This window comes from Dunckerocampus dactyliophorus, chromosome 4 (genome assembly GCF_027744805.1).
Source record: "Dunckerocampus dactyliophorus isolate RoL2022-P2 chromosome 4, RoL_Ddac_1.1, whole genome shotgun sequence".
In the NCBI taxonomy this organism is placed as follows: domain Eukaryota; kingdom Metazoa; phylum Chordata; class Actinopteri; order Syngnathiformes; family Syngnathidae; genus Dunckerocampus; species Dunckerocampus dactyliophorus.
In genome coordinates, this window is record NC_072822.1 from 25,785,156 (window position 1) to 25,812,948 (window position 27,793).

General features: G+C 40.9%; 2 protein-coding genes across 11 annotated transcripts in view; one reads left to right on the plus strand and one right to left on the minus strand.

The window, feature by feature from the left end:
* Positions 1 to 16,594, plus strand: part of mtmr3 (myotubularin related protein 3) — a 40,240-nt gene extending 23,646 nt beyond the window's left edge. Inside the window, exons 18-21 of one of the 3 annotated variants that reach the window (XM_054774866.1) lie at positions 48 to 158; positions 4,156 to 4,244; positions 4,958 to 4,984; positions 10,345 to 16,594. In XM_054774866.1, the coding sequence (XP_054630841.1) occupies positions 48 to 158; positions 4,156 to 4,244; positions 4,958 to 4,984; positions 10,345 to 10,504 (387 nt within the window). In that variant the 3' untranslated portion in view covers positions 10,505 to 16,594. The remainder of the gene's footprint in view (positions 1 to 47; positions 159 to 4,155; positions 4,245 to 4,957; positions 4,985 to 10,344) is intronic. The other 2 variants (XM_054774867.1, XM_054774868.1) reach the window with 2 other exon arrangements.
* The window catches only part of LOC129180408 (citron Rho-interacting kinase), an 82,046-nt gene continuing 67,359 nt past the window's right edge, over positions 13,107 to 27,793 (minus strand). For 6 of the 8 annotated variants that reach the window (XM_054774862.1, XM_054774858.1, XM_054774859.1 and 3 more), the window contains 15 exons: positions 27,443 to 27,623; positions 27,123 to 27,211; positions 26,936 to 27,040; positions 26,691 to 26,860; positions 25,363 to 25,443; positions 25,160 to 25,295; positions 24,941 to 25,080; positions 24,770 to 24,862; positions 21,624 to 21,732; positions 20,876 to 21,004; positions 19,869 to 19,949; positions 19,716 to 19,794; positions 17,881 to 18,054; positions 17,224 to 17,512; positions 13,108 to 15,365 (listed from right to left, as the gene is read on the minus strand). In XM_054774862.1, the coding sequence (XP_054630837.1) occupies positions 15,342 to 15,365; positions 17,224 to 17,512; positions 17,881 to 18,054; positions 19,716 to 19,794; positions 19,869 to 19,949; positions 20,876 to 21,004; positions 21,624 to 21,732; positions 24,770 to 24,862; positions 24,941 to 25,080; positions 25,160 to 25,295; positions 25,363 to 25,443; positions 26,691 to 26,860; positions 26,936 to 27,040; positions 27,123 to 27,211; positions 27,443 to 27,623 (1,880 nt within the window). In that variant the 3' untranslated portion in view covers positions 13,108 to 15,341. The other 2 variants (XM_054774861.1, XM_054774865.1) reach the window with 2 other exon arrangements.

Here is a 27,793-nt window from a genome sequence, read left to right on the forward strand (position 1 = left end):
TTATCTGCTGAATTTAAAAAAGTGACTGAATTCTCCCTCTCATACAGACATCCATGACGGACTCTGAATACAATGTGGACCCCAACTGTCTGTCTCGCTGCAGCACAGAGCTCTTCTCTGAAGCTAGCTGGGAGCAGGTGGACAAGCAGGACACGGAGGTGGGCCTCACTGTGTTTGGTGGACAGACTCCATTTTACGTTTAGTTTGTTTTGCCTCTTGCCTTTCTATTCCAGCCACACGCTTGTTTTTATATCGTGCATAATATTTGAAAGTCACTCCTAACACTATTGTAAAGTGGATCACCGGATTTGCATTAAAAAAATACATACGTATACACTCCTGATCAAAATCTCAAGACCGGTTGAAAAATTGCTAGAAATTGCATTTTGCACATTTGGATCTCAATGAGGTTTTAAGTAGAGCTACAATATGCAAAAGCAAGAAGGGGGAGTGAGACAAAAAGCACTTTGAAAAAGTAATTTATTGAAAACAACAATTAAGCTGAAAAAAGTGCAAACCTACATGGTCCTGTGTGAAAAAACTGCCCCCTAAACCTAATAATTGGTTGGGCCACCCTTAGCAGCATCAACTGCAATCAAGCGTTTGCGATAACTTGCAATGAGTCTCTTACAGCGCTGTGGAGGAATTTTGACCCACTCATCTTTGCAGAACTGTTGTAATTCAGCCACATTCGAAGGTTTTTGAGCATTAACCGCCTTTTTAAGGTCATACCAAACCATCTCAATAGGATCCAGGTCAGGACTTTGAGTAAGCCACTCCAAAGTGTTCATTTTGTTTTTCTTTAGCCATTCAGAGGTGGACTTGCTGGTGTGTTTATCCAAAACACATTGTGTGCATTGTCCTGCCACAGAACCCAAGTTGGGTTCAGCTTGAGGTCACGAACAGTTGGTTGGACATTCTCCTTCAGGATTTATGGTATACAGCAGAATTCATGGTTCCATTTATCACAGCAAGTCTTCCAGGCCCTAAAGCAGCAAAACAGCCCAAAACCATGGCAAGGCAAGTTTATTTATAGAGCCCAATTTATACACAAGGTAATTCAGTGCTTGACAGAAAAGAAGAGTAAAATCACTTCATAAAATTATTCCATAAAAACAAAACCATTCTAAAATCATTACATAAAATTCCATAAATCATTCCATGGAAAAAAAAAAGAATGAAGAGTGCATATAAAATATTTTCAGATGTCAAATGCACAGTTGGATAGAGCCTATATTTGAACATTGCCAAAGTTGAGGATTGTCGCACATCTTCTGGAAGACTGTTCCAGATTTTGGCACTAGAAAACTGAAACGCAGCCTCACCGTGTTAAGTCCTGACTCTGGGCACACGCAGGAGACCACTCGCTGACCTTCTTGGAGCCCTAGATGATTTATTGTTATGTATTATGATTTCTCTAACATGTCAGAGATGTACTTTGGTGCAAGACTATGAAAAGACTTGTACACAAGCTGTTTAGCTGTTTTAAAGTCTATTCTCTGAGTCACAGGAAGCCAATACAGAGACCCGAGTACTGGACTAATATTGTCATATTTCTTGGTACTAGTCTGGACTCAAGCAGCAGTATTCTGGATGTACTACAGCTGTTTTACAGCTCGTTTAGACAGCCCGGTGAGAAGGCCGCTAAAGTAGTCTAGCCTGCTTGAGACAAAGGCATGGATTAGTCTCTCTAAATCTGGCGTAGACACTATTCTCTTGATTTTGGCAATGTTTTTAAGGTGGTAAAAAGCTGCTGATGTTATTGATTTAATGTGGCTGTTAAACTTCAGCTCTGAGTCCATTATTACCCCTACATTTCTAACTGATGATTTAGGTTTTATAGAAAGGATCTCAAGGTGGCTAATGACACATTCGCTTGTTTCTGTGGGGCAAAGACAATGATTTCACTTCGTCTTACTTTAGTTGAAGAAAGTTGTTTTGCAGCCACACACTAATATGTTTGATGCAGTGACAAAGTAAATCTGCAGTACCATTTTCACCTGCCATCAATGACACGTGACCATTGCACTACCACCACCATTTTTTACTGTTGCTATGATGTTCTTGTTTTGAAATGTGGCATTATTTTTACGCCAGATGTAATGACGCACACCTTCCGGATTTCACTTCGTCTTACTTTAGTTGAAGAAAGTTGTTTTGCAGCCACACACTAATATGTTTGATGCAGTGACAAAGTAAATCTGCAGTACCATTTTCACCTGCCATCAATGACACGTGACCATTGCACTACCACCACCATTTTTTACTGTTGCTATGATGTTCTTGTTTTGAAATGTGGCATTATTTTTACGCCAGATGTAATGACGCACACCTTCCGAAAAGTTCAACTTTTGTCTCTTCAGACCACAGAGTATTTTCCCAAAGGTCTTGGGGATCATCAACATGTTTTCTGGCAAAATTGAGATGAACTTTAATGTTATTTTTGTTCAACAGTGGTTTTGGTCTTGGAAGTCTGCCATGCAGGCCGTTTTTGCCCAGTGTCTTTCTTATGGTGGAGTCATGAACACTGACCTTAACTGAGGCAAGTAAGGACTGCAGTTCTTTGGATGTTGTAGTGGGGTCCTTTGTGACCTTTTGGATGCATTATTGCTGCACTCTTGGGGTAATTTTGGTTGGGCGGCCATTCCTGGTTCACCACTGTTCTATGTTTTCGCCATTTGGGGATAATGGCTGTCACTGTAGTGAGCAGGTGTCCCAGAGCTTTAGAAATGGCATTATAACCTTTTCCAGACTGATAGATCTCAATTACTTTCTTTCTGGAGAGGGCAACGGGGGGAGGCAATCACTTTTTCACACAGGACCATGTGGGTTTGTATTTTTTTTCCTCCCTTCATAATAAAAACTTAAATTAAAAAATTGCATTTTGTGTTCAGTTGTGTTTAAGTGTGACAAAATCCAATTTTTTTTCTTACGGAAAACACAACTCATTCACCATAAGTCGGTAATAACTTATGAATACATGACAATACAGGTAACGTACAGCATAAATGAGCACTGTTAGAAAACCAAATCATTTTTACATGTTCAAGTCTTTATGCTTCACTGATAATGTGTTTTTTTTTGTCAAGCGTTGAGATTTGTTCGGCTGTTCTTGAACATACCATAGTTATGTGCTGAGATGCAAAAGTCAAACTTACACATGGCATTCTCAGACACTGCCACATCTTAACAAATTCACCAAATAGAAGACAAACTGCTGTGTTAGTGGTGACTACATATACCTTGTATACGTTAAGTGTGTTTTAAAAAGTGTGTGAAGCATAGTTGGGGCTTAAATCTTGTCACAACTGATATTTATTGTCATGTGCAACAGTAAAAACACAGTGGTAACACCGAGCAGTGAAAAATGAAACTTGGTAAAGGTTTCGAGTTAAGACAGACTCAAAACTCAGCAAATCCAATCACTTCAAAGCGCTCTTGTGGACAAGTTGTGACCTGCACATTCACCACGCTGTGAAATAATACATAACGCTTCTTGAGCTGCATAGTGATTGCATTTATTTGCATTTTGCTTTGTTTTTTTGGCTAAGAAAATAACTACGGTGTTGTGACTTGAGTTACAGAATTAGCCACAGTAGACTGCATTAAAAACGGCCTTTTATTTATTTATTTGGAAAGAATTCCGTTATTTTTCGTTATTCATTTTTAAATACATATGTTCCACTTCCATCATGTTCTATTGTATTGTTTAAAAAAAATTCACCTTTTCAGTAAAGCTATTTCAATGTAAGACATATTAGAGCTGTTATTATAATACCGAACCTTAAAATCGGGGTACTTTTGCCTAAGGTTATCATACTGTCAGAATCTTATACTGGCCCATGCCTACCGGTATGCAAGTTCACCAAGCTCCCAATCTCATACCACATCACTGAGTCCATTGAATTTTTCATTCGTTGCTAGCCTAGAGCACTCTCTTGCGGCTTTTGACGGTAATGTTCTCGCCATGGTTCATGACAAGTCTGTATGAATTAACATTTAACAACATGTTAGCTGTGTGTGAAAAATAGACATTTATATGGGCTTCACAACTTTCGCAGGTGGTTCTGGAATGCCACCCGCATAGCGGAGATCTACTATTTTTCTGTAATTCAATTTTTGTCAATAAAAGGAAATTGTGTGTGCCATTTTAAGGTCACCCGCTGGTACCCCGATCATCTGGCAGCCCAGTGTTATGGCTGTGAGAGCAGGTTCTGGCTGGCCACCAGGAAGCATCACTGCAGGTAAATACTGAGAAGGATCAAGCCACTTGAACCTTCTTTTACTTATCTCTGCCATTCAGCGCTTCTGTTAGTGTCCTCTCGCAGTTATCCTTCTCAGGTCAACCATTTCTTGTTCCTGAAGCCACCGGCATTTAGACTTGAGACTAAATTAGGACATGGTTATGGTCATGGTTTTGTTCATTTCCAATGTGCTTATCAAAATCCCGTTTACACTTACGCAATTCAACATGTGCACAAGTTGCTATACCTAGTTTTTGCCTCATTTCAGTGCCACGAAATTTCTAAAAACTATTAATTTAGCACCGAAATGAGGCATCATTTTATCTGGTTACTACCGTGTATGTCAAAACTGGTACCATTTTGAATCCCAAGTTTCAGTAGGCGTCCCTAGTTTTCACTTAACCGATCATTTGTTTGTCTTTGAAAATTATAAAATACATTTTTTTTTTAAAACACATGAATAATTTTCTCAAAGCTGCAGACATCTGTAGAGGTATTGGCATGCTATTTTTTTCTAGTGTGAGGAATCTCACTCAGCTCACTTTGCACCATTGTTGGCATTGTAAAGTATTATAATTATTACAAGGGGAGGACAGAATATCAATATGTCTGCAAAAAGGCCATGGATACATCAGTCAAGCTGTACTTGTAGTGTCATGTTGTCCTCCCTGTTCAGGCAGCTCTTCTCTATTGTCTGCCCCTCTCCTCTACAGTGGCAGGGAGCCTGTCCAGGAGGTCTGGTGAGATCCGGCTCCTCTGTCTCAAACACTCACCCCCACCCCACCCTATCCTGGCATTGCTGCACCTTCTCTTCTAATCCTAATCCACTCCTCACCCTGTCCCGCTTCATCCTTACCTACTGCATTGGTTTGCCCTTTTTGGTTCTGCTCATACTGTGTGGAGTTTGTAAGAGAAAACCCTCTTCAGCTCTGCTGGGTCTTTTTATTCATCGACTGTGAGCGTGAGCACGGTGCTGTCAGTGACTGTGGCCGAGGGGCCACCACAGCGCCTCCAACCCATTGCTGACTCCCCAGCAGCATGCTGCCCCACCCAGTTTTTCACCTCTCAGCAGCGCAGTATGTGACTATACTGTCACCCCCGCCTCCCCACCCAGACCAAATGCTAGCACACAATGTTGGAGAGAGTATTAGATGTTCAGGGTTTCCCTTAGGATTTTTTTAAAGCTGTGGTGGTAGTTTGCATGGGAGGGATGGCAGACTACCGCCGCTGTGTTGTGCCGCTGCTGCGTCTGAATTTTTTTTTTTTTTTTTTTTTACAAATATCAATTATGTATTATTTATATAGTAACTTAATTATTTAACGTTTATCAACAACCAGCAAAACATGAAGCCAGAACATTGCAAAATTGTTAAATTAATGGCAAAGTTGCTGAGAGCACGTAATATGTCAAGCCTCATTTTGTTACCAGACCTATTTAGTCCAGTAGTGCTATGTGACTAGTACAAAGGTACAGCATTTTGTAATATTTGACACAAACTTAAATTTAGTTTGATGCCTGTTTTAGAGCCCTGTGATTGACTGGCGACCAGTCCAGGGTGTACCCTGCCTCTCACCCAAAGTCAGCTGAGATGGGCTCCAGCATACCCGTGACCCTAGTCAGGATAGGCGACATAAAAAATGGATGAATGGATGGTTGGGCCTGTTTTAGAGTAATAAAAATACATGGGCAATCAATTGTTCAATAATATATTTTTTGGTTCAAAATAACACAATTAACAAAATAAACAATTTAAATATTTTTGTTAGTGAAATCTTGCCTGTATAAAACAGCATAAATTCATATCTCCAGGGATATGATGGCAGAGGTGTATCCAACTTGCAGCACTATTAAAGCTACTTTGGCCAAAAGAAAGGATAGGTGAGCTATTTGTGTTGTATGTGACTTCCAACATTTAAATTGAACTTTATTTATAAAGTACATCTCCACTCAGTGTGCTCATTTGTCATTAAATACAATAGAACAGTTAGCGTCACTGTCTTAAAGCTGGACACACTACATGTTTATGTTGAACAACTTAAGTACACAACTAGTGTTTCAATAGTATTATAAGTATTATAATAACAAGAGAGCAAGATTGTGACAAAGTAAAAAAGTAAGTTAGTTCGCCCGTGGACCAGAGTGAATTAGCTAACTGCCACTAGAGAGGCAGTGAGAGCCAGGCATAATGTGTTAAAAAAAAAAAAATTAAAAAATGCCAGAAAGTGGAATGAGATTGAAACGTGAGCGATCACACACACACACACACACACACACACACACTAGCATAGATAGGCTTAGCATGTGACAAGCTGTCATCAATTGACTACACATTTTACGGGCCATTTTTCATTCACTCGATAGTAAGGACCAAAGTGAATGTCAACACAAGACATGTAGCGTACTTTTCTTTGGTCACACGTGCGCATGTGCCAACAGGATAGACAGGCGATTCCGGTGCATGCTTATCAAAATAAAGCGCAGTGAAACATTTTTATGATATTTAAAATTATTTTCAAACTAATTGTGGTCACTAAGTAATCATCTATAAATGTATCTGTATAGCATATATATCCCTTCATACAATATAATACTTAAAATTGTTTTTAAAAAAAAAACAATTTCTAAGGTGTGGCGCCTTTTATTTTGTCTTGGCACTGCACTACGATCAATTACATGTTGCGGAAACCCTGATGTTATTTATGTTGCGCTCAGGCTAAGTGGACCAGTCAGGAAGCTCAGTGTGAGCATGGCCTTCCATGTGGATCTCTGCATGTGACACCTGTGCAGTTTTGCTAACTGTGTGTGTTATCCTGCCGTCTCTAGCAATATGGTATCATAGGTGTTGAATTAGCTGACCTGGCATGTAACTTTTTGAAGTGTTTACCCTTCACATGCTTGTTCCAGCTGCGGTATGCTGTTTCTCTGCTGGTCATACACTCTGCATCCTTATCAGTAGTGATGATGCTGGTAACCAAAGTTATCAAAGCACCCTGACCATACGCACGACTGGGTTATGTTCTCCATCTCCAATACAGTGGAACCCGCTTAAGTCAGTCCCGCCCATTTCAGTCTACAAAACTCATCGTCCTGGTTCACCTTGTTCTTTGTATTACTAAAAAGTCCCCGCGCAAGTCAACGTCAACATACACAGACCTGCCAACATGTACGCATTTTTGTACTTGGCACGCATTTTGACCCTCATTTACACTTGTATGTTTTGTTGCTCTCTCTGTTTGCATTCACGCTATCTTGGAGTTGCTATGGCAATCTGTGCGTCAGTGGAGTGACAAGGTCTCTGTGAATCAGAGCACTCCCTTTTATACATGCGTCCTGCAGCTTCTACTCTTAGCAAGTGTTGGCAGTTCACTAGTGCCTCAGATCAAACAGGAACCATCAATGCAAGCAGCATTCAAAGGGATAAAATTAAGATGATGTTGAACTGACAAATGTTCTTAACCAATCATTCATTTGTTGACATTTCTATGACAAATGGGGTCCGTTTATGTCTGCATGCAGTGTAGTATTCATCATTATCTCTAACATAACAGCAACATAACTACTGTCTAGGTCAGTGGTGGGCCAACTACAGTCCAGGGGCACATCTGGCCCTCCAAGCGTTTGAGTCCGGCCTGCCAGTTGCTTCCAAAGTATTTAATTTAACCTTTAACATACAAGCTTGGCAACATGACATGCAAGTAGTCAGCATAAGTCAATCTGAGACAGCCTTTTGATGGTTTAAGTAGCTTTTCACATGCAGCGATCCAGACAACTACTAGACCTCTAGACAACACAAGTCAACAAATACTGTATGTGACACACAGCTTAACCTGCCCACTGCACTGTCTGGGAAGTAAAAAAGGAGGGACATTCACATACTCTTTAATAGCCATAGTTTTATCGTTCATAGTTCATATTGTATATCACAGACTTTATTCATGTACATTCCGGATGTCTTATTCAGTAAAAAAAATAATAATAATAATAATAATAATTTTGTGTTTTGATGTGGTCTGATGTGGGACACAAGCACGTAGTATGACACTTTTACAGATAAAATAAGCTAAATGATTCCAGGTTAGAATCATAAGCTTAAACTAGTGTGCATATATCAAATATATAGTCTGGCCCCCCGGCCAATTTTGTTAACTCTATGTGACCTGCAAGTCAAAAAGTTTGCCCACCTCTGGTCTAGGTACACTAGTGACTTCCTAATCAGTGCAAAGTAAGCGTCCAAATAAAAGCATGGCAGTATTAACCTGGATTCTACCACAGCAACTAACAAAAAGCACCTGTTTTTTTAGATTCTTAGCCATCGGAAGAAATATTAGTCATTGTAGTCAAGATAAACAATGAAATAACTCTGTTTGGTAAGAGAATATACTATAATGTGAAAACAGAAGAGTATGTTGGAATCGGTCAGAATCTCGCTCAAAAACCCATTTTATGTCTGTGGCGAAAGTCACAAATAAATGTGCATGTCATGGCTGGTGTTGGGTTTCAGTTTCATTTGTCGGCAACCGCTTATTTATGTCGACCTCAGTCAGCCAGTCCAAGGAGCATCGACATGACTGGGAACCACTGTAATACCCTCAATATCCCTCAATCCTCCACCCCCAAATGTGACATGAAATTCAGTAAACATTTAATCAAGTACAGCTGGTCAATGATCATGCAGTGGATCGGCACCAAAATACGCATTTTTGGAAAGAGTTATAAATATACTGTACTACTTTCTGTAAGACCGTGAATGCATCATGACTGAGTTCTGATTGGATGAGCGCGAGAAAGGGAGGGGAAGCCGGTGTTGGCCTGCCTGCGTTCGTTGAGATGTGACGTCTTCCCCCTCCCTGTGGTAAGCTAACCATTAATGTTTCCCCAAAAAAGAAACAACTCAGAACAAAATAGTTTTTAATTCTGCAAGGGCAGATTACTTTTGTCTTTACAGACAACGATGCTGGCCTACCTATATGCTTGACGTGTGGCGAGAAACGACAAAAAACAAAGACATTTTCAAAACAAGCACCATTTTTCTGAAAAGTAGCCGTTTATTTCTAAGTAGACCTACAAGTGTAACAGCAGTCGTCCCTGCAGTACAGCCCTGCACATACCGGGCTTAAACCAGCGACCACTAAAGTCCACTGATAAATCGAGCAGCATGAGCCAGCGAGCTAAAAGGAACAAGAGGCTGTCAATTCACTGTGCTGCATATTTCTCGAGGCATCAGGTAGTGAGGTTTACGTAGCATCACAACTTCACTAGATGATCTGTTACACATGTGCACTGCACTTATGTTTGTTATATTCTGTTGTAACAGGTAAAGTTAATTAAGATTAAGACTTTTGAAAGTCTGTAAGCTGTTACGTTTTGCGGCTCCAGACATTTTTTCTGTAGTGGGCGAGGGGGCAAAATGGCTCTTTTGACACGAAAGGTTGTCGACCCCTGCCCTAGACGGACCAAATCTATATGAATTAAACAAAAACAGTTATTGGTTTGGTCTGCAGTATATCAGAAAAGGGGCAATAATGTCCATCACTGTTTTCCAAAGTCAAAGATGATGTGTGTGACTATATTGTTTTACCTAAAACACAAAGGTAATAGGTCTGTTTTCATGGATGACTAAAGAAATGTTTTTATAAAATGACCTTTTAAAGGTTGAACAGTTAAACAACAGTTCAACAATTAACCGAATACCAAAACAGGTGTTGATTAATTGGACAATGGATTGATTAATCATCCATTGGTGCAGCTCTAGAACTGCATAAGTACCTGTTTATTTGATGCGTAGCAACTGCTGTATTTCTTTATTATTGTAGTTGTAGTTTACAGTGAACTCTACAGCATCACTTCAGTATATTCTATGATCATTTACTGCACTGGAACCTGTTTAAGTTAACCAACACGTCAAGTCCTGCTCTACCGTGTTCTTGTTACTAAAAAAAAAAAGTGCCTGCTTAAGTCGATAGACACGGTTGGCCACTTATAACGTGTTGCAGTATTCTCAACGTCATCATTATTGCTTGTGTGTGTTTTTGCAAAAATAAAAATCAAAGTGTCCAACGGTGAGTTTTTGTGCACCCCCACCCCCGACCCCCATTGCAGGAACTGTGGTAATGTTTTCTGCGCCAGCTGTTGTGACCAGAAGATCCCAGTGCCAAGCCAGCAGTTGTTTGAGCCCAGTCGCGTGTGTAAGACGTGCTATGGCAGCCTCCAACTCAATGCGCCCCCACTGGAGAAACCCATCACAGCCAGCTCCAACTGAGCCTCGGAGAGAGGAGGCGGATGCCGGCAGGACGGAAGGCCCAGCCACAGCTGACACAGGCACACTGCTGAAGAATGCCACAGAATGTCCCGTGTGTGTGTTTGTGCCTGTGTGTGTTCGTGTGCGTGCATTGCAGAACTGGACTAAAACGTCTCCTTCCGGTGGCATGTTGCTTTGCACAGTGGGAGGATGTAGGAGGAAGTCCCTCATCGGCCACACAGATGACATGGTGGCGCTCATGGGTCGTGCACTAAGGAGCGAGAATGAACTTCCTGGTGCCTTGGACCAGGAGGCAGGAGGTCATCTCACTGTGTTGCTCAAGTTTCCTCTAAAGGCAGGTTCAAGTCCACTTTAATCCCAAATTAAGCGCACACTTCCTGTCTCTTCTGGGCCCATTATGTTGCAGACTGGACTTTTGTTTGACCACCTTCATTGTAATCAAATTGATAATTCAGCCAGTCATCAGGTGCACAATCCTTGTGTTCCACAATCACATCGGACAAATGCATTGATTATCAATACCTTCGAGTAGCACTCAGTACAGTGGATCCCCGCACATTTGCGAAAACAAAATTTACAGCCCTGCAAATTGCGGATAGTTTTTTCTCCGAAAATAGGCCATTGTTTTCACAGAAAACGTATCTCGTTTACGTGGATAATAGTTTATAAATAGAGTCTGTAATAATACAGGTACAGCATACGTGTACCACCGTTAGAAAGACCACACTTTTTGCATGTTTGCATCTTAATGCTTTACCGATAATGTTTTTTTCATCAAGCATTGAGATTTTTCACTTTGTTTGGCAGTCCTTAAATGCACCATAGTTGCTGTGAAACGCAAAAGTGAAACATATGTAGTTGTACACCGTGGTTCCCATTCCATCTGTTCATGGATCATCTTCCATTATCGTTCATTAGTGGTGAGTAACTACATTTTCTTCTTTAAAATGTGTGAGGTTCTGGAGCTGAAGCGAAACTAGTAATTGCAACAGTCACTTTTATTGCAAATGTTGATCCAAAATCAGAGGAGAGAGCCTCAACGTCAAGCTAAAAGGAGGGTTTGGAGGGGAAGACGCGAACCATATAGACATCTTAATGGGCATATATTACTTGTGAAAAGCGGGGATCTACTGTTCGATAAACTTGATATAGAGTCGATATCAGCTCTATTTGATTTGAATTCTACTATTTTTTTTGAGTCCTCAGTGAGACATCCTCGCTGCCTGGCAGACGTTCAATGACCTCCTTGCACACACGATGGTCATTTTGTAAAATAAAGGAATAAAATAATATATTCAGATACATCTTATAGCATTTAAGTACAAAAACTATAGAGAATAGTGGCTCACTAAATTAGTCACCAAAAAGTTTTGTTGTTGTTTTTTTTTTTTTTTTTTTTTTTTTACTTTTTTGTTGTTTTTGGTCTTAAGTTGATTACAGAAATTATCATATATATATATATATATATATATATATATATATATGTGTGTATATATATATATATATATATATATATGTGTATATATATATATATGTGTATATGTATATATATGTATATATATGTGTATACGTATATATATATATATGTGCGTTTATATATACATGTGTGTCTATATACTGTATATCAGTGGTCCCCAACCTTTTTTGACACATGCACCGGCTTGTGTTCCCACAAATCTCCTGCGGACCGGGGTGGGTTTGTACATTATAGCGATCTAATTTATCTTATTTATTATGTATTGTGTAAAACTGAGACATGAATAACATCAAATTAAAAGCACAAAATGAATGCTGACCCACCATCCACCAGTTCAAGTTCCAGCCAAGTGTTTCCAGAGAGATTATTACATCGCTGTTTGATGTGTGTGGTAAAAGGCAGTGTGCTAGCATGAATTCACTTGAGACAAATGTGCACATTAGCACTCAATAAGTCATCAAAACTTACCTTTATGCATTCCCACATAGTATCAGCATTTGACACCAAATGTGAGGTGAAAGAAAAATGGTAAAAATACAGTAGTAGTCTATCTGTGCGGCGAGAAAAAGTTAGCACACGCACAATGGACATGCGTCAAGTGAGACGGATGTAACAGAATCCGGCCACTTTTCAAAATAAAACAAAAAATAAATAAATAAAATAATGAAAATTATTTTTTTTCTGCCCGAGGGTTGGGGACCATTGCTGTGTATATATATATGCATATGTGTATGTATGTATGTGTGTATATATATATATATATATATATATATACAGTATATATATATATATATACACACTTACGATTTATAGCCTGTAAAGGACACAGGTGTGTGTTTTGTAAATTTATAGAAGCACAGGGCATCCTGTTGGAATGCTGTTTTAATTGTTTTATTCCAGCCCCTTCACCCCCCACCCCCTTTTTAAAATGCGATTATTTATTTTGTTAAGCAGGAGTTTGTTGAATTTTGGATTCTGACAATTCAACTGCCACGTGATAATCAGTGTTTTTGACATGCTGCGGCCACTTAGGAGTGACATGCCTATGCACACACACACAGAAAACAGTGGTCTGAAACAAGCACCCCATCCAAACCTTTAACCCCCCCGACCAAACCCCCCGCACTCCCTCTCAACCATACACACATTATCCCATTCACCTATAAACACTACCTCTACTCACTAGAGACGCACTACATACACACGCACACACACACACAAACACATGTATAGTTGCTTAGAGATTCTCACGTTCAGGAAGACGGCGCCTTTCTCCTCATTCATCTTGACTTCCTGTATGTGTCAGCAGCAGTGAGCCAAGTTGCTGTTTGTTCCACACACAAAAAAAAACAAAAAACTAGTCGATGCTGTCATTACTCGTCTTTGTTTTCCTTCTTTTTGAGACTCCTGTTTTGTAAAAAATAAGCAGATGCTCGAGTGTGCTGTGACACTGCAACTTCTCAGCTGAGACACTAAAATGACCGTTGTGTCAAAAGTACATCGGACAGTCATGAAGGTTGACACTTAGACACCATGAACTGAGACAGTGGAACACAGCGTTGCCAGACGCATGACAATGATCATATTTGTACGATATTTTCACCCTGTGTGCATACAGTCAAGGTAAAAAAAAACATTGGAAGCCCTGTGCTTCTCTGTCAGATAATGCACCGCCTCTGTGGTGGGAGTAAGTCTGTTAAAAAATGGTTACCATTACCGACAGTGAAATGCGGCACGGTTATTATGCACTAAGACCAGTTGAAAAATTGCAAGAATTTACATTTTGCACTGTTGGATCTTAAGGAGCTGCAATTGGCTGGCAACCAGCACAGGGTGTACCCCGGCTCTCGCATTAAATTTGAATTATTTTACATATTCGAAGGTTTTTCAAAAAAGTAACACATTAATTGCTAACTCATAACTGTATAGATTCTGGCATGATAAATTTGTCATTTCCCTTCTGGCAACACAAGTGGAATATCTCTTAAGTCCACTTAAATCACATGAAATGATACATGACCGCACACTAGACCAAAGCTGAAGTTGTTCATTTCTCAGCATTTTCCATTTGTCATGCGCTTGGTGTGAGTGAGTGTGTGTATACATAAGAATGTCAATCAAGCATCACAACTGTGTGTGCGTGTTCGTGGTCGTGTTCCAGTAGAGACGAGTGCCAAGCTGTTTTATTTCAGGTCTCTCACGTGTGCTTTTTCCTCCTGTCTGATAAGCACTTTTGAACCCTCTCCTGTCTTTTCAGAGGAATGTGTTTAGCTGTACATAGCCATTTCCTGTTCCGACAAAAGTGCTCCTTGTTCATTCGGAATATTTTCTTTTAAGGATTTACTTTATTGTAGAGTTTAAAAAGGAGAAATAAAGTAGAGGAAGCAGCTGTGTAGTCTTTTCATAAAACAAAGCATGGTCGTTTCTAGCTTTGTGGGGGCCTTAGGCAAGATGCTGGGGGGGCCCTAGTTTGTCAGTCTAGGATGAAGAGATTCCCAACCCTTGGGGGCAAACAGGCTAGTTCGTTAGGCATAATAAGATTTTCGTCAACACCCAAACCATAGGAAAACTGGGGCGTTGTCTTCAGTAGATATCTAAAAAGGAAGAACATTGTTTGATGGTTAACATTACCTTTTATTGAATGCAAACTTCAATGACAGAAAATAACAACCAAGAGAAAGAATCAAGATCCAAAAGCGCTGCTGTAAATAGGTCATGCTCGCTGATGTGACCAATGGAGGCGGTCTTACCGGCTCGAAAGAAACAACACTAGAAATTGACCTTTGACATCTACTAGACTTGATCTCACGGCACAGACACGAGACGTTGTGTACCAGAAGAAGCGGCAGCAGCAGTGGACTAATAAGAGCAAGCTGAGGCTGCACTCACTCTAGAAACAACACAAGGCAACGTTGTTAGAAGTCTTCTACAAAGATGACAGCTGTCAATCAAAGCATCTGGAAAATGACTATAGAAAGGAGATCTAGCGGAGGAAAGAAAGACTGGTCATGTGACAAGAACAAGTTTGTACAGCCTGTTCAAATCCAGTTTCATGTGCAAAGTGTCGCCTCCTTCGTCATAAATGCAAATACATCATATTCAAATCTGTCGTCTCCCTGCAACCGCTTTAGAAACCCTAAAAAAAAATAGACATGGCTTTACTGGCCGACTATTCCCTTTATAAAAACTCTTGACAGCATTATATACATTTACTCTGCTCTATTACAAGGTTCTCATTTCCCCCCAAAAGCACGTGTCAGGTTTGCGTGGTCGAATGAGGACGGACTGTTTCAGGCAAGATGGCCGACAGTCAAGCGTTAAGTCACTACTGGCCTTTCAGAGAGGAGCAAGGACAACCTCTCACACTGATGACTGATCCCACACCTGCAGGACAACAAGAGGGGCAAAGGATGTTAGCATTACATTCAAGTAAATGAGAAAATACTGGGTGCACGTTAACCTTTGGAGCCCAGGGTAGTTTTATGTACTTTTGTGTTTACTTCCATATCTCACCTTAAAACTGTTTGCCTCCTTTTTTACAGTCAGCCTCGCGTGTGTGATGGTACAATTATGCTTACATGTTGGCATAGTGTATTGGGCCAAAAAACCTACAATCTCAATAGGATTTTTTTTTGTATTATAAAAATGTATGTTTCATGTTTAATAAACCCTTCTTATAAGTTACAATGCGATACAAAACGTATAATTAAAAAAGAAGTAATGACAGAATTAGCATACAACAAACATGAATGGCGTCAAATAGTTACGACAGTAATCTGTCATTTACCGTGGTTAACTTGTTCCAAACTTGACCGTGATAGGTTAATTTCAGCAACGTAGTATTCCTTATTTATAAAGGCAATATTTTCCTAGGTATGACATCTAAAACCTGTTTACGACATTCTATTTTTTTTCTTTTTAGAGCCCTCTAGACATGAAATAACATTACTAACCTTTGCACTCATATTACCAAATATAACAGACAATCAGAGAAAATAAGCCATTTAAGAAATAAAAAAAAAAGACTCATGCTCATGTTGCAGTAAATGTGTTCCAGTGCTAGGGGAGCTGAGTAGGGGGCGGACAGGAAGTGACATTGGGGATTCAGATTGAGTTTTATCTTGACGCTGGTTACAGCCGCTGTGTTAGGGATTATTGCGCCTGTTGTGAGATAATTCAAACCTGTAATAAAAGCCTGTTTTTCCGGTGATGAGGTCTGGTGCTGCCTGATAATTGTATTTTAGTTTTATTTAGCCAATTTCATGCTTGAGGGCTCTAAGGTTTAAAAAAAAACCAAAAAAAAACGTATTTAGAAGGTCGTAAAGAGGTTTTCTATGCCCTTAGCTGTGAAAATATTCCATTTGGAAGAACCCTACTTGACGGAAATTTACTTATCACGGTCATATGATGGCCTTTGATGGCCCGATTGACACGAACTGATCATTTCCTACTGGAACACTTTTTGGGAATATGGACAATTTAGAGGTTGACCAGGGTTTACTGTAGATCAGGGGTCACCAACGTAGTGCCCGTGGGCATCAGGTAGCCCCCCACGACCACATGAGGTGCCCGCAAGCCTGCTTTTCATTCAGGTTTTCAGTTAATAATGAAAGAACAGTAGAAAGAAATGTATTCTGAAATACAAAATGTGAGTTGTGGACACCAGCATTTTGTTCATGTTCTGGTAAAACAAGCATATTCGCTTTGTTTGGGCTTAAAATAAGCTCTGAAAATAAATGTTACAAAAATGAGTAGCTCTTGGCCATTTTCATTTTGCAAAAGTAGCTCTCACAAGGAAAAACGTTGGTGACCCCTGCTGTAGATGAATCAAACTAATATTTAATGTGTCTCAGACTCATACCTGTCAACCCTCCCATTTTCCCCAGGAAACCCCCATATTTTGCCCTTTTGTTTTAATACTTGCCCATATTGAAATAAGTATTGATATGGACTTAGTGTGTTAAAGACGTCCATGTGTTCAGTGCTGATCTAAACTAAAATCAAGCTACATAAGTAGATGCGTGTTACTGTACATCAACAGTATCCAAAGGGGGTCCCCGGGGCCATTTTCAGATATTGTGGGTTTTTTTTTTTATTGGCTCTGGGCATATATTGAAAATAAAATGCTTATTAATGGGATATATTATAAGATATGACACTAATTTGATTTGGCACCTTATTGACCTACAGTACACTGGATTGGTTAGCATGATGAATGTACAACATGACATCCCAACTGTACCTTGTTTACGGGTGCCAGCTGTGTCCGCACAGAACCAGCATGGAGTCGATTGCTGTCCCCAAACCTCCCAGGAGATCTCTCCCTGCGGCTGTCCAGCACTCTGCCTGGTGACTTCTCCCGGTCCAAGGGGCGGGCCGGAGACTTGTCCCGCCTGAACTCGGTGCGTCCCTCCCGGTAGCGGTGAGGGGTGCTGGGCTCTCGATGCAGGCCGTCATGGCTGCCGGGCCCTGAGGACAAGCGCTTTGTGATGTGCTCTGTGTAGGTGGGAGGGCCTCGCTTGGTGGGACTCCTGGAGGAGCACAACAGAGGGTAACATTTCATTTAGTTGTCGTTGTCCTACTACCTGTTTTCAGACTTTGGAAGCCGTTCTCAAAAAAATACAGTTTCAGATCACCCAGAACGTCATTCCTGTGTGGATGAGAGGCTGAAATTACATAATACTTTGCCATTTTGGCCTGCAAACGTTCCCGTGCGGACAGGCCCTTAGTCTCCAACTCATACTTAAGATTGGAGAGCATTAACCAAGAAGGCCTGTCCATAAAATGGGTTCATAGTGCAAGTGTTGCCTTTGAGCATCAGATGGTGCTGTTGTACTGTTGGCCTCAAATTTGCTACGTGTGGTGAATATGAAGTCTCTCCAAGTCAGGAGGAACAAACCCTCTGTTGGAGCCGGTCCTCTGCAGCTCTCCGGACTCCCTGATCAGGCTTCCCTTACAGCAGATGACCCGCAGTTTGTTCTGGTAGGATGAGGCCAGGTAAATGGCCCCAGAGGAGATGGCTGGGCCCAGGTAGCGAGGGCTGGGGATGTCTAGGTGGGCCAACACTGAAGGCCTGGGAGCAAGAACACACTTGTGAAACATCAGGGCTAAGTCAGGGGTGTCCATAGTGCGCCAGTATTGGCAAAATACAATGAATGCATTATTATGAGATACATGGCTAGACTACACTAATCTGCTTTGCTATACTTATAACACAAGGTAATATGTTGATGTTTGTTAGGATAGGATGACTTGGCATATACTGTATAACTCATGACTTGCAATTCTCTGCCAAATCTCTGGGGTGCAGTGTTTTCCTGAGCTTGAGCAACCACGACTCTAATTGACTAGCCATTTAGCTTCCTGTGAAGAAGTAGTGGACAATGGCGACTGACGTGACGTGGTTGACGTAGACATCAGACATTTCACTCTCCGTAACGGCGTAACATTTTAAATGGTAATTAGATTACCAGTTACTGGAAAGCAATAATGACATTAGTAATATTTATTATTATTATTTATTATTATTACCCATTGTGTTGACGGGGCATTGAATCGATGGCAACGGGACTCTTCAGGTTGGCTTAGAAGACGTTCCACCTCTCATCCGAGCAAGCTTCATCAGTTCAAGTTCAAAGACTAGACACGTAACAGTCAGACTAGATAGGACTGCTCTAGTCTGACAAGTTAAAACTTGGTGCAAGAGCCAAGTTTATTTGTTAGAGGCTAAATGATTGAATCTTTTAGAAAGGGATGAAAGGACAACGTATGTGGGGCAAAGGTGGTGTCACAGACCTCCCCCCCGTTCAGAGATGGCTTCTCAACCTTAACGTAGTCTAGTCTAGTCCAGTCTGACTGGTGTGTGTCCCACCTAGTCTTTCAGCATGAACTGATGTAGCCTGCTCGGATGAGAGGCGAAACGTCTTCTAAGACAACCTGAGCAGTCCAGTGGTGATCAATTCAATGCCCTGAGAATACAATGACCTGGATGATGGACAAGGTCAACATCAACATGCATTTCACACATTCTGCTTGTGTGTCTGGCCAAAGTCACATATAAATGTGCAAGCAATAGCTGGTTTTGGTTATGTCTACAACATTCTATGTTGACCTACATTGGACTGTTTTCACATCTTAAATGTACAAAATATATCAAAGTGGCCCCCGCATCCATCAATATTTCCAAAGGTTTTACCAAATACATATTTATACGTTTTTATAAACCCAAACGCCAGATCCCAAAGATGTATTTATGTGTCTTATGTTTTTTTGGCGCGAGAGGCAAAAAGAGGTGATGACGCAACTACACACAAATAGACGTCACTTTTAGAGCAGTTTTAAGCCACAAAAACGCCACAAGGTGGCGGACGTACATTTGGGAAGAGCTCGGCATGGATCATTTGCATGTAAAAACACACTCGACAGCAGGGAGGAAGTGGAAGACAATAGAGGAGTGTAGTGTGCAGAAGGTTACCATTGTAGGGAAATTTTAACTGATATTTTCCTGAAATTTACCTATGCTCTACAGCTGATTACTAAAGAACAGAAAAATGATGAAAGACGAGAGTCTAATCTTTCTTATGGCAGGTTCCACGTTTATGTAGCCATAGAACACAATATTCTGTGTGCCTTGAAAAATCAGGATAGTCTAAAACGGCCGGTACTGAAGGGGTTGTCTTTTAGATGGCTGGGATTGAATGAGTTAGATAGGATTCAGTGTCCACTGTCACTCACCCCAAAGCAGCGTGTCCCTGAACCTCAATGACGTCCAGTGAGTTGAAATAGGTGACAAACAGATAGGGCTCTCTGTAGGCTGCGCCACAGAAACAGATTAAGATTGGAGAATGTGATGCTGCTGCTCGACCTTCAACAATGTATTGTACTTACCAAAGGACAAAGGCAGGTGACTCCACTTGATGTCCTCGGTGCGACTCCTCCGGCCATACGTGTCCACAAATACTCCAAACTCTGGAAGACGACAAAATGTTTACTGGAGTGATGAACATTATCAAGCAGCGGTGGGAGAAAGTCGGTGTTTTGCAGGTCTCAAGTAAGTCTTTAATCCCAAGTCAAGTAAAAACGTGCAAGTCCAAGTCAATGCACAGGTCAACACATGACAGGAAAGACAAGTACTGTTTAGTGTTGACCAAATAAAATGCCATTTTAACAATATAACAATCTATTTAAACCTCACAAATACAATTCGTGCATTTTAAACTGTTTTTTTTTAAACAAGACTAAAAGTCACAGAAAATTGCATTCAAGATTTATTCAATGCAAACCACAACAACAAAGAATGAAATTCTGAAGACCTTCAAGATATACAGTATTCATTTTACCTTATTAACTTTGTGTGTGTGTGCTCGTGCTTTCTACCACGCTACAGCAGTCTGGCACTCACAGAACCGTAAGCCACAACCTTGTCTTAAACCTGATTGGATGTTAATAGATGCACGGCAGATTCTGTGGGAAAATTAGTTGTCTTACTGGAAAGAATAAAACAATGGTCACGTTAGTTGAATACTTTGAATGGGGACACATTTTACTCAAATCACTCACTGAAAATCTATTTTTAATTCATCAGACAGAGCCAAGTCCTGAGTCATTGATGTCCAAGTCTTTGACGATGTCTTCAAGTCGAATCCAAAGTCATCAAAATTGTCCCGAGTCTCGAGTCCGCACCTTTGCTATCAAGTCCAATCACATCAAAAAATGATACCCTTTAGAATCGTACAGAGGATTTAGACATTGATACTGTAGATATCCACTTTGAGAAAACTACACTGAACTAACAATTTGGTGTACAGCGGAACCCGTTTAACCCAACAACAACAATATGGACTGTATTTGTGTTGACGGTGGTCAACAAGCATTGTGTTGTTGTGTGCACCCACCGTGGAAACAAAGCAGATACTCGTCCTTGTGCATGCTGCTGGCCACCTGCATGATGGCGATGGGGAAGGTGTGAGACGAGGCAGCAAACACCGCCGAAGCCAGCGACATGTCGTTCTTGTCCAGGAACTCTGCAGGCGATCCAACACAGCATGCGGCTCAAACGGCGTATTTGTTTTTAATTCCGTTGCATATTCTTTTATAAATATATACTGAATCTATATAGAAGGTTACAGCAGGGGTGTCAAACCTTTTACACCAAGAACATTTTCCAAGATATTTTTAACCCTTTTTATTGGTTATGAAACATGCCACAAATTCGATGGTCAAGTTAAAGTAATTCCACAGATTGATGCGAGTTGTGTTGTATGCGAGAGCCAATAAAAAACAAGCTGGGCCCCTCAAAAGGCCTCCGGGCCGCACTTCACACACCACTGGGTTACACAGATAAGGGCAAGCCTATGCAATTTTAATTGTGATCATAATTATCAATAATGAACACTGCGCAGTATCCAATAAAAACAAATTAAATGGAAGAATGTCCTGTATTTTAAAGCTGAGGTGTTGCGTGTGATAAAAGTACTATTTTATGCCAATACACCTTTGCAAACCTTAGTCAAAGGTAACTATATCCAGTGACACAGTTCTGCTAAAAGCTGAAGAACTGTTCAGAAAACAGTTCGCAGTGACATTCCACATCCTGCCCAGGTTGTAGAAAGTGCACCAAGCATGTGAGTCAGATCACCTCACCCTCAAGTACAAACTGCTTCATCTCGATCTCGTAAAACTTGTTGGTGCCGATGATGATGCTGTAGCTGGTCAGGTGGATGCAGCTGCATGGCTCCAGAGTTTCAATCTCCTGGAAGATAAATATACAGTAATGATTCATTTACATTCTACAATTTTACACCATCAGACGTGTGACAGACGTGTAGTTCTCCACGGCCCTGCAAATTCATAGATTTTTTCGTCAAAAATTTCTTTTTGTATTTGTATTTTTCTCCGATCCGATTTTTTTTATAGTCGTGCCGATCCGATCCAGTACCGATCCTTTTTTTTCCCCATAATAAGCTTTCGTTATAAACAATGAATCTGTGGAATTGAATATGGTTATAAAAATAGCTCTTCAAAGCATTAAAAATAATGCAATCAAAGTACTGTTGAATTTACTGTTTTATGACCAACAATATTGTTTGTCTTTTGTAATAAAGCTCAGTGAGTCAGGTCCCTAATCCAATAAAAGTCCATCCAATAAAAGATAAAATTGGCGTGCAAAATACTTTTAGGGTAGGACTAATCATTTGACATGGTTATAGATCAATTTGTGGTGTAATTTAGAATATATGACACTTTTTTTTTTTTAAACAAACTGTTCAACAGTAATTTATTGACTGTGCCTAGCATAAAAAACTGGCGGTTGTAGCGGCACTTCCCATGCGAGTTCCCCGCACCATGACACATGACGTTGCAGAAGCGTTGTCGTAAAAATTCGCTAAAAGATGAAGTGATGTATGTCTCGCACATGCTTAGCACCGACTGTGTTTCCGGGACGGATTGCGCAGTGACAGTGACAAACAACTGCAATTGACGAAAACTCATCGCCAATGCATAGGAAACCCTGCACACGACGAGCGGCTGTGACCAGCTACACTGGTGAGTGTCGCGTCTCCCACGGTTTTGATTGGTTGTCAGATGTGGAGGGAATTTGGGGGTGTCAAAGTAGTTCAGAGGAGGAAAAGCAGCTGGTGTTGATCAAGTACTCTTGCTAGTACCGGATCTTGCTAGTATTGAACATAAACTGTCCGGACAAATGTCCGTTTAAATTAATGTAAACTTACCCAATATGTTTACTCTGGCGCCAACGAGTTCCCATTCCGCTGCTTTTTTCTTTATATCTCTGTATTCTTTTTTAGAAATGTCACTTAGCTCTGGGAAATTAATCTGTTTCATGTTTATTTTAATTGTGGGTCATTACAAAATTTACTTTTAGTAGTACACACTGAGTAAAAAAGAAATTCTATATAGAAAAAAATTCTGCTTGAAAAAATTGACAAACTATTGATCACAAAAAAAGTTGCATCGATAATCGTTTTATCATCGCATCGCAGGCCTCTGAATCGTAATCACATCGAATCGTGAGCTGGCCAGAGATTCCCACCTCTAGTACAAACTATCAATAATATACAAAAACGCAATATAACAATGTGCTCAACACTACAACATCAGAATCAATATTTATTTAATAACATGACAAAAACAGAATCAATTACCCTCACCACTCACTCGTAAGCACTGGTCTGGAAGACTTCCAGTGGAATTGTATGTATTTTTGGCTCAAATTAAGCATTTTCAATCATAAAAATGGCTAAATTAATGAAAATAGAAATACAAGGCATTTAGAAGATGTTATATCTAGTGCACTACGATTTGCTGGTGACTAGTCCAGGATGTACTCTGCCTCTCTGAGGTTTACAAAGAAAAGCTTTGTGTTTTCAATCAAACCTTGCGTAGAAGAAGGGAGAGTTGTTTTCCTGAAATCATCACCAGCTGTAGCAACAACTCTCGTGTACTGTTTGCTACAGTTAACAGATTAACAAACCCTCCAGTTTCACTGCTATTACAACTCATTTCTACATCGAAGTGCAATGACTTTGTAATATTATTTCATGACAAAGTTCAAGGCATACAAAATGCAATCATCTCCACAACATAAATAACTGTTCTGCAGCCAGCTAGACACCTCGAGCTGACACATTTCACACCTGTCATTGACAAAACAGTTGAAGAGATCAATCATCTGCAGTCTGTGTCCATCATCGTGCTACCTTGATGAGTTACCCACTAGATTTCTAAAGTTTGTGCTGAGCAGTGTGCTACCACAACTCACTCATCCAGTTAACATCTCATTTCAGCCTGGAACACTTCCAAAGGCCCTAAAAACGGCTGTCATTAAGCCTCTTTTGAGGAAGAGCAGTAAACAACTATCGGCCTATATGAAACCTGCCATTCTTGGGAAAAGTCATAGAAAAGGTTGTATACCAACAGCTTACTGACTTTTTCCTCTCTAACAATGTGTTTTACTATCCAATCAGGCTTTAGGCCCCACAGAGACACAGAGACAGCTCTGATCAAGGTAGAAAATGATATCCGTCTGAAAACAGATGCAGGCAAAGTCTCACTCTTAGTTTTGCTAGACCCGAGCGCTGCCTTTGACACAGTTGACCATGTGATGTTATTACAGAGGTTAGAAACCTGGGTGGGAATCTCTGATACTGCTCTAAACTGGTTCAAGTCCTATCTGGAGGACAGGAACTACACTTTTGATAACTGTGTCTCAGACCAAATGGCTATGACCTGTGGGGCTTCCCCAGGGGTCAATCCTGGGACCCCTATTGTTCAATCTGTACAAGCTTCCTTTAACCAATTAATCACGATAAACGAGGGGCGACTGTACTTACAGTCACTTATTGGTTCAGATAATGGACACAGAACTATGAACAACACCATGTCTGCCGTCTTTCTTCAAGTCTGAACAGGGTCAATTAAGTGCTGCTGTTCATGTGATGATGCATTCAAGCACACTGGTAGCTGAGTGTTGTCGAATAGGCTTTCTGATCAACCAATCAGAAAATGGAATAAATGCTGAAATTACTGTGAGCTATTAGGTGGCCTTGTGAGGTGAATGTGAAATCTCATTGGTTAAAAAAAACAGCCCCAATGACCTGGATGAATGAGAATAGTGATGCTCTACTTACACTTTAACAATGGACCAGCATTTCCCCCCAGTTGTATAATTTTTTTCAGGAGTGTATTATACAGTATATAATACATATTGTACATGCCAAATAACATCTTCAGGGTGCACAGTAGACAATGGAAGCAATTGGTCACATCACCTTGCGAATGCAGTATTTGCTGAGATTGTCGTTGTAGCGCAAAATGGTGATCTTGTTCGGCATCGCAGCACATATACAGGACCCGTTGTCTATCTGCGAAGGCAACATAAAGTCATCTATGCCGTCCTGTCACATCGCTCCATCACGTGTACTCATCTCAGGAAGACCTACTCTCCCGGCAGCAAACAAATGGCATCCTTTCACTGTCTCAAAGATGTACGGAGCTAGCTCGGATTGAGTGGGCAGGTGGCATTGGGCCAAAGACTGCTTGACTCTCTTGATCTCCACCAGGCACAAGGCCCTCTCGTCCCCTGCAACACACCCACAGATGTTAAACCAACTGATGCGAGGTTTATAGCAGTTCTATACACAGAAGCTTCAAGTCCCTACCAACAATCATCAGCAATTTCTCCAGTTCCTTGATGATGTGGATCTGAAACACTGATCCCAAGCCGGGAATATGAGTCAGGGAGTTCTTGATCACATTTAGGGCGTACAATCCCTCTTCCGAGCCCACCAGAACTATCTGTAACCACAGCCAGGAGCATGACATTATCAAGTGTGTCATCCAGTGTGCTCCCATATTATGGTACCTGATCTGTAAGTGGGAGGGTGCAGTTGATATCAAGCCGGTCGTCCCCTTCTAGCTTCAAGAGAGAGTTTCCCAGGAGTTTCTAAAATTGCCAAATAAGTAAAAGGTCAAGATGAAGGTTAGTCAGTCAGGTTAGGGTGAGTCAGGGTTAAGGTAAGGAAATAGGGTGAGGAAGTTGCGACAAAGGGTTAGGAGTTAGGGCAGGGGTGTTCAAAGTGTGGCGCCGGGGCCACACTTCTAAAAATAGAATCTAATAAGAAAGCGTAAAAAAGAAAACCAACAAAAAGAGAATAAAGTCAAAATATTAACAAAAAAAATTGTAATCCAACAAGAAAAAAATTATAATAATAATGCAATATTAGGAGGAAAATAACGTCCTTTTAGTAGCATAAAGTTGAAATATTAAAGAAAAAAGACATTAGTTGTAATTTTTGGAAAATTTGGTTGCGGAAAAAGTTATAATGTTACAAGGATAAAGTCATAATTACGAGAAAAATGTTGGATCGGATGCACTACTGAGAAGATCCCACTCATTTTTTCATGTGAGCAAAAGTATTGGAACATGTGACTGACAGGTGTGTTTTTTGCCCAGGCATGTCTGGCTTATTCAGTCAGTAAGTAGCACTGAATTGGGTAGGATACGTTTTGCCAGTGTAACCTGCATTTAGAAGTGAAAACAACATGAAAACCAGAGAAAAACAAGCAATGGGTGAAACACAAGAAATTGTGAATTTGATAAAAGATGGAAAATCCATCAGAACCATTGCACAACCATTGGTCATAGCCAGTACAACCATTTGACTCAGACTTTTTAGGCTCATTTCTGTACTTTTTTGGCAAATTGCAGCCCGGCCTTAGTTATGACCCACCTGCCATTTCTGAAGCAACATGAACGTATGAACCCTGACATTTTGGCTCTCATTCCAGAAATAATCTGGCATGTTTTTTTTCCAAAAATCTCATAGCATTGATGTGGTGTTTGCAGTTGGAGGACAGTGTGATGTTTCATCAGGTGGCATGGAACAACAGAAGGAGAAGCTGATGCCCATAATGGAAGACACCTGCAAGTCAGGGTTAGGGTTGGCCCCTAACCTTGTGGAAGACTTGTGTCCTATACTTATTACCAGAGGAGACAGAACCATTTGTCTTTTGGACACAGCAGCCAATGTGTGCAAAGATTCTCCATGAAATGGGCATAAAGCCAAGCAAATCAATAGAACATTCTTATGTAGCGGACATACTGTATACACACACAAGGCATGACGGAAACGTTACCAGCAAGTGCAACCACAGTCAGAAAAGATAATATTCAGTTACTTGGATCCTCACCGCATCAGCCTCAGCTTTCTCTCGAGAGGCTCGCCCCCCGGCCACGACAGATTCCATGACAGCCACCCAGCGCTGCTTGTCTGGGAAACTGGGAGCCATGAAGTAAATGGACTGTCCAGGCCAGCAAGGGGCATGACAACGAGACTCTAGCTTCAGGACATATGGAACATCTAACACAGGAGGATCACATTCATATTAACAACCAAACAGTTTATTAATATGACTTCTAATATTGTGTGTAATACCTGACTTGGCCGTGTTGGGTAGCTCAGTGGCCCCCACCGCACCATGAACCTCGACCTCTCCGTCAGAAAGGCACAGGTCGAACTCCTCTAGTGGCTTTGCTGCATCTGAGTGACGCAAACACAAGCACAATGAAAGAAGAGTCATGACTCATTTCACAAGGTACATCCAGTTGCAGACTTCCGTAACCTTCTCTGGGTTCTATCTCGTAGACGGACACTTTAGTCCCATCAAGGACCACGTATTTCCGTTCCCAGCCTTGGCCACGCTTTCCATTCCTGCAAATGCATTCGCACGAAGCATCCACATTAAAAACAGACCACTGCTTTTGTTGCACATGTACCAGATGACTGGTACTGTATGAACTGAATCTCTTAAGACTGCTTCAACTCTACCCTGAGAAAAAAAAGGTAGCATTTTCAGCATATTATTGTAGCATCTTCAATTATTCCCTGAGAAAAATCCACTTCTGACCCCCATCAGCATTTTAGTGTGTGATCATTTCTCACCTGGGCTGCTTCATCCAGCCCTCCAGGTGCATGTGACCACTGGCTTCTTTGAGCTGCTGGCCCGAAGAACTTCCTTTCTCCCGACACAAGCCCTCGGACAGATGCAGAGAGCAGTCACTCGACATTCCGCACGTCGCTGGAAGGCAGGGGGAGCACTTCGGATGGCACAAAGCGTGACATTCTGAAGGAGAGATGGAGGGAACAAAATATTCAGTAAGTAGGAGGATAGATCTGTTGATTAGTGTTCCATTGTTTTTTTTTTTAGATGCCCGCTTTTCGCGGGGGTTATGTTCCGGGAGTACTCCAGTAACTGATACACCATAAAAATGTATATACAGTGGAAGAACCGGA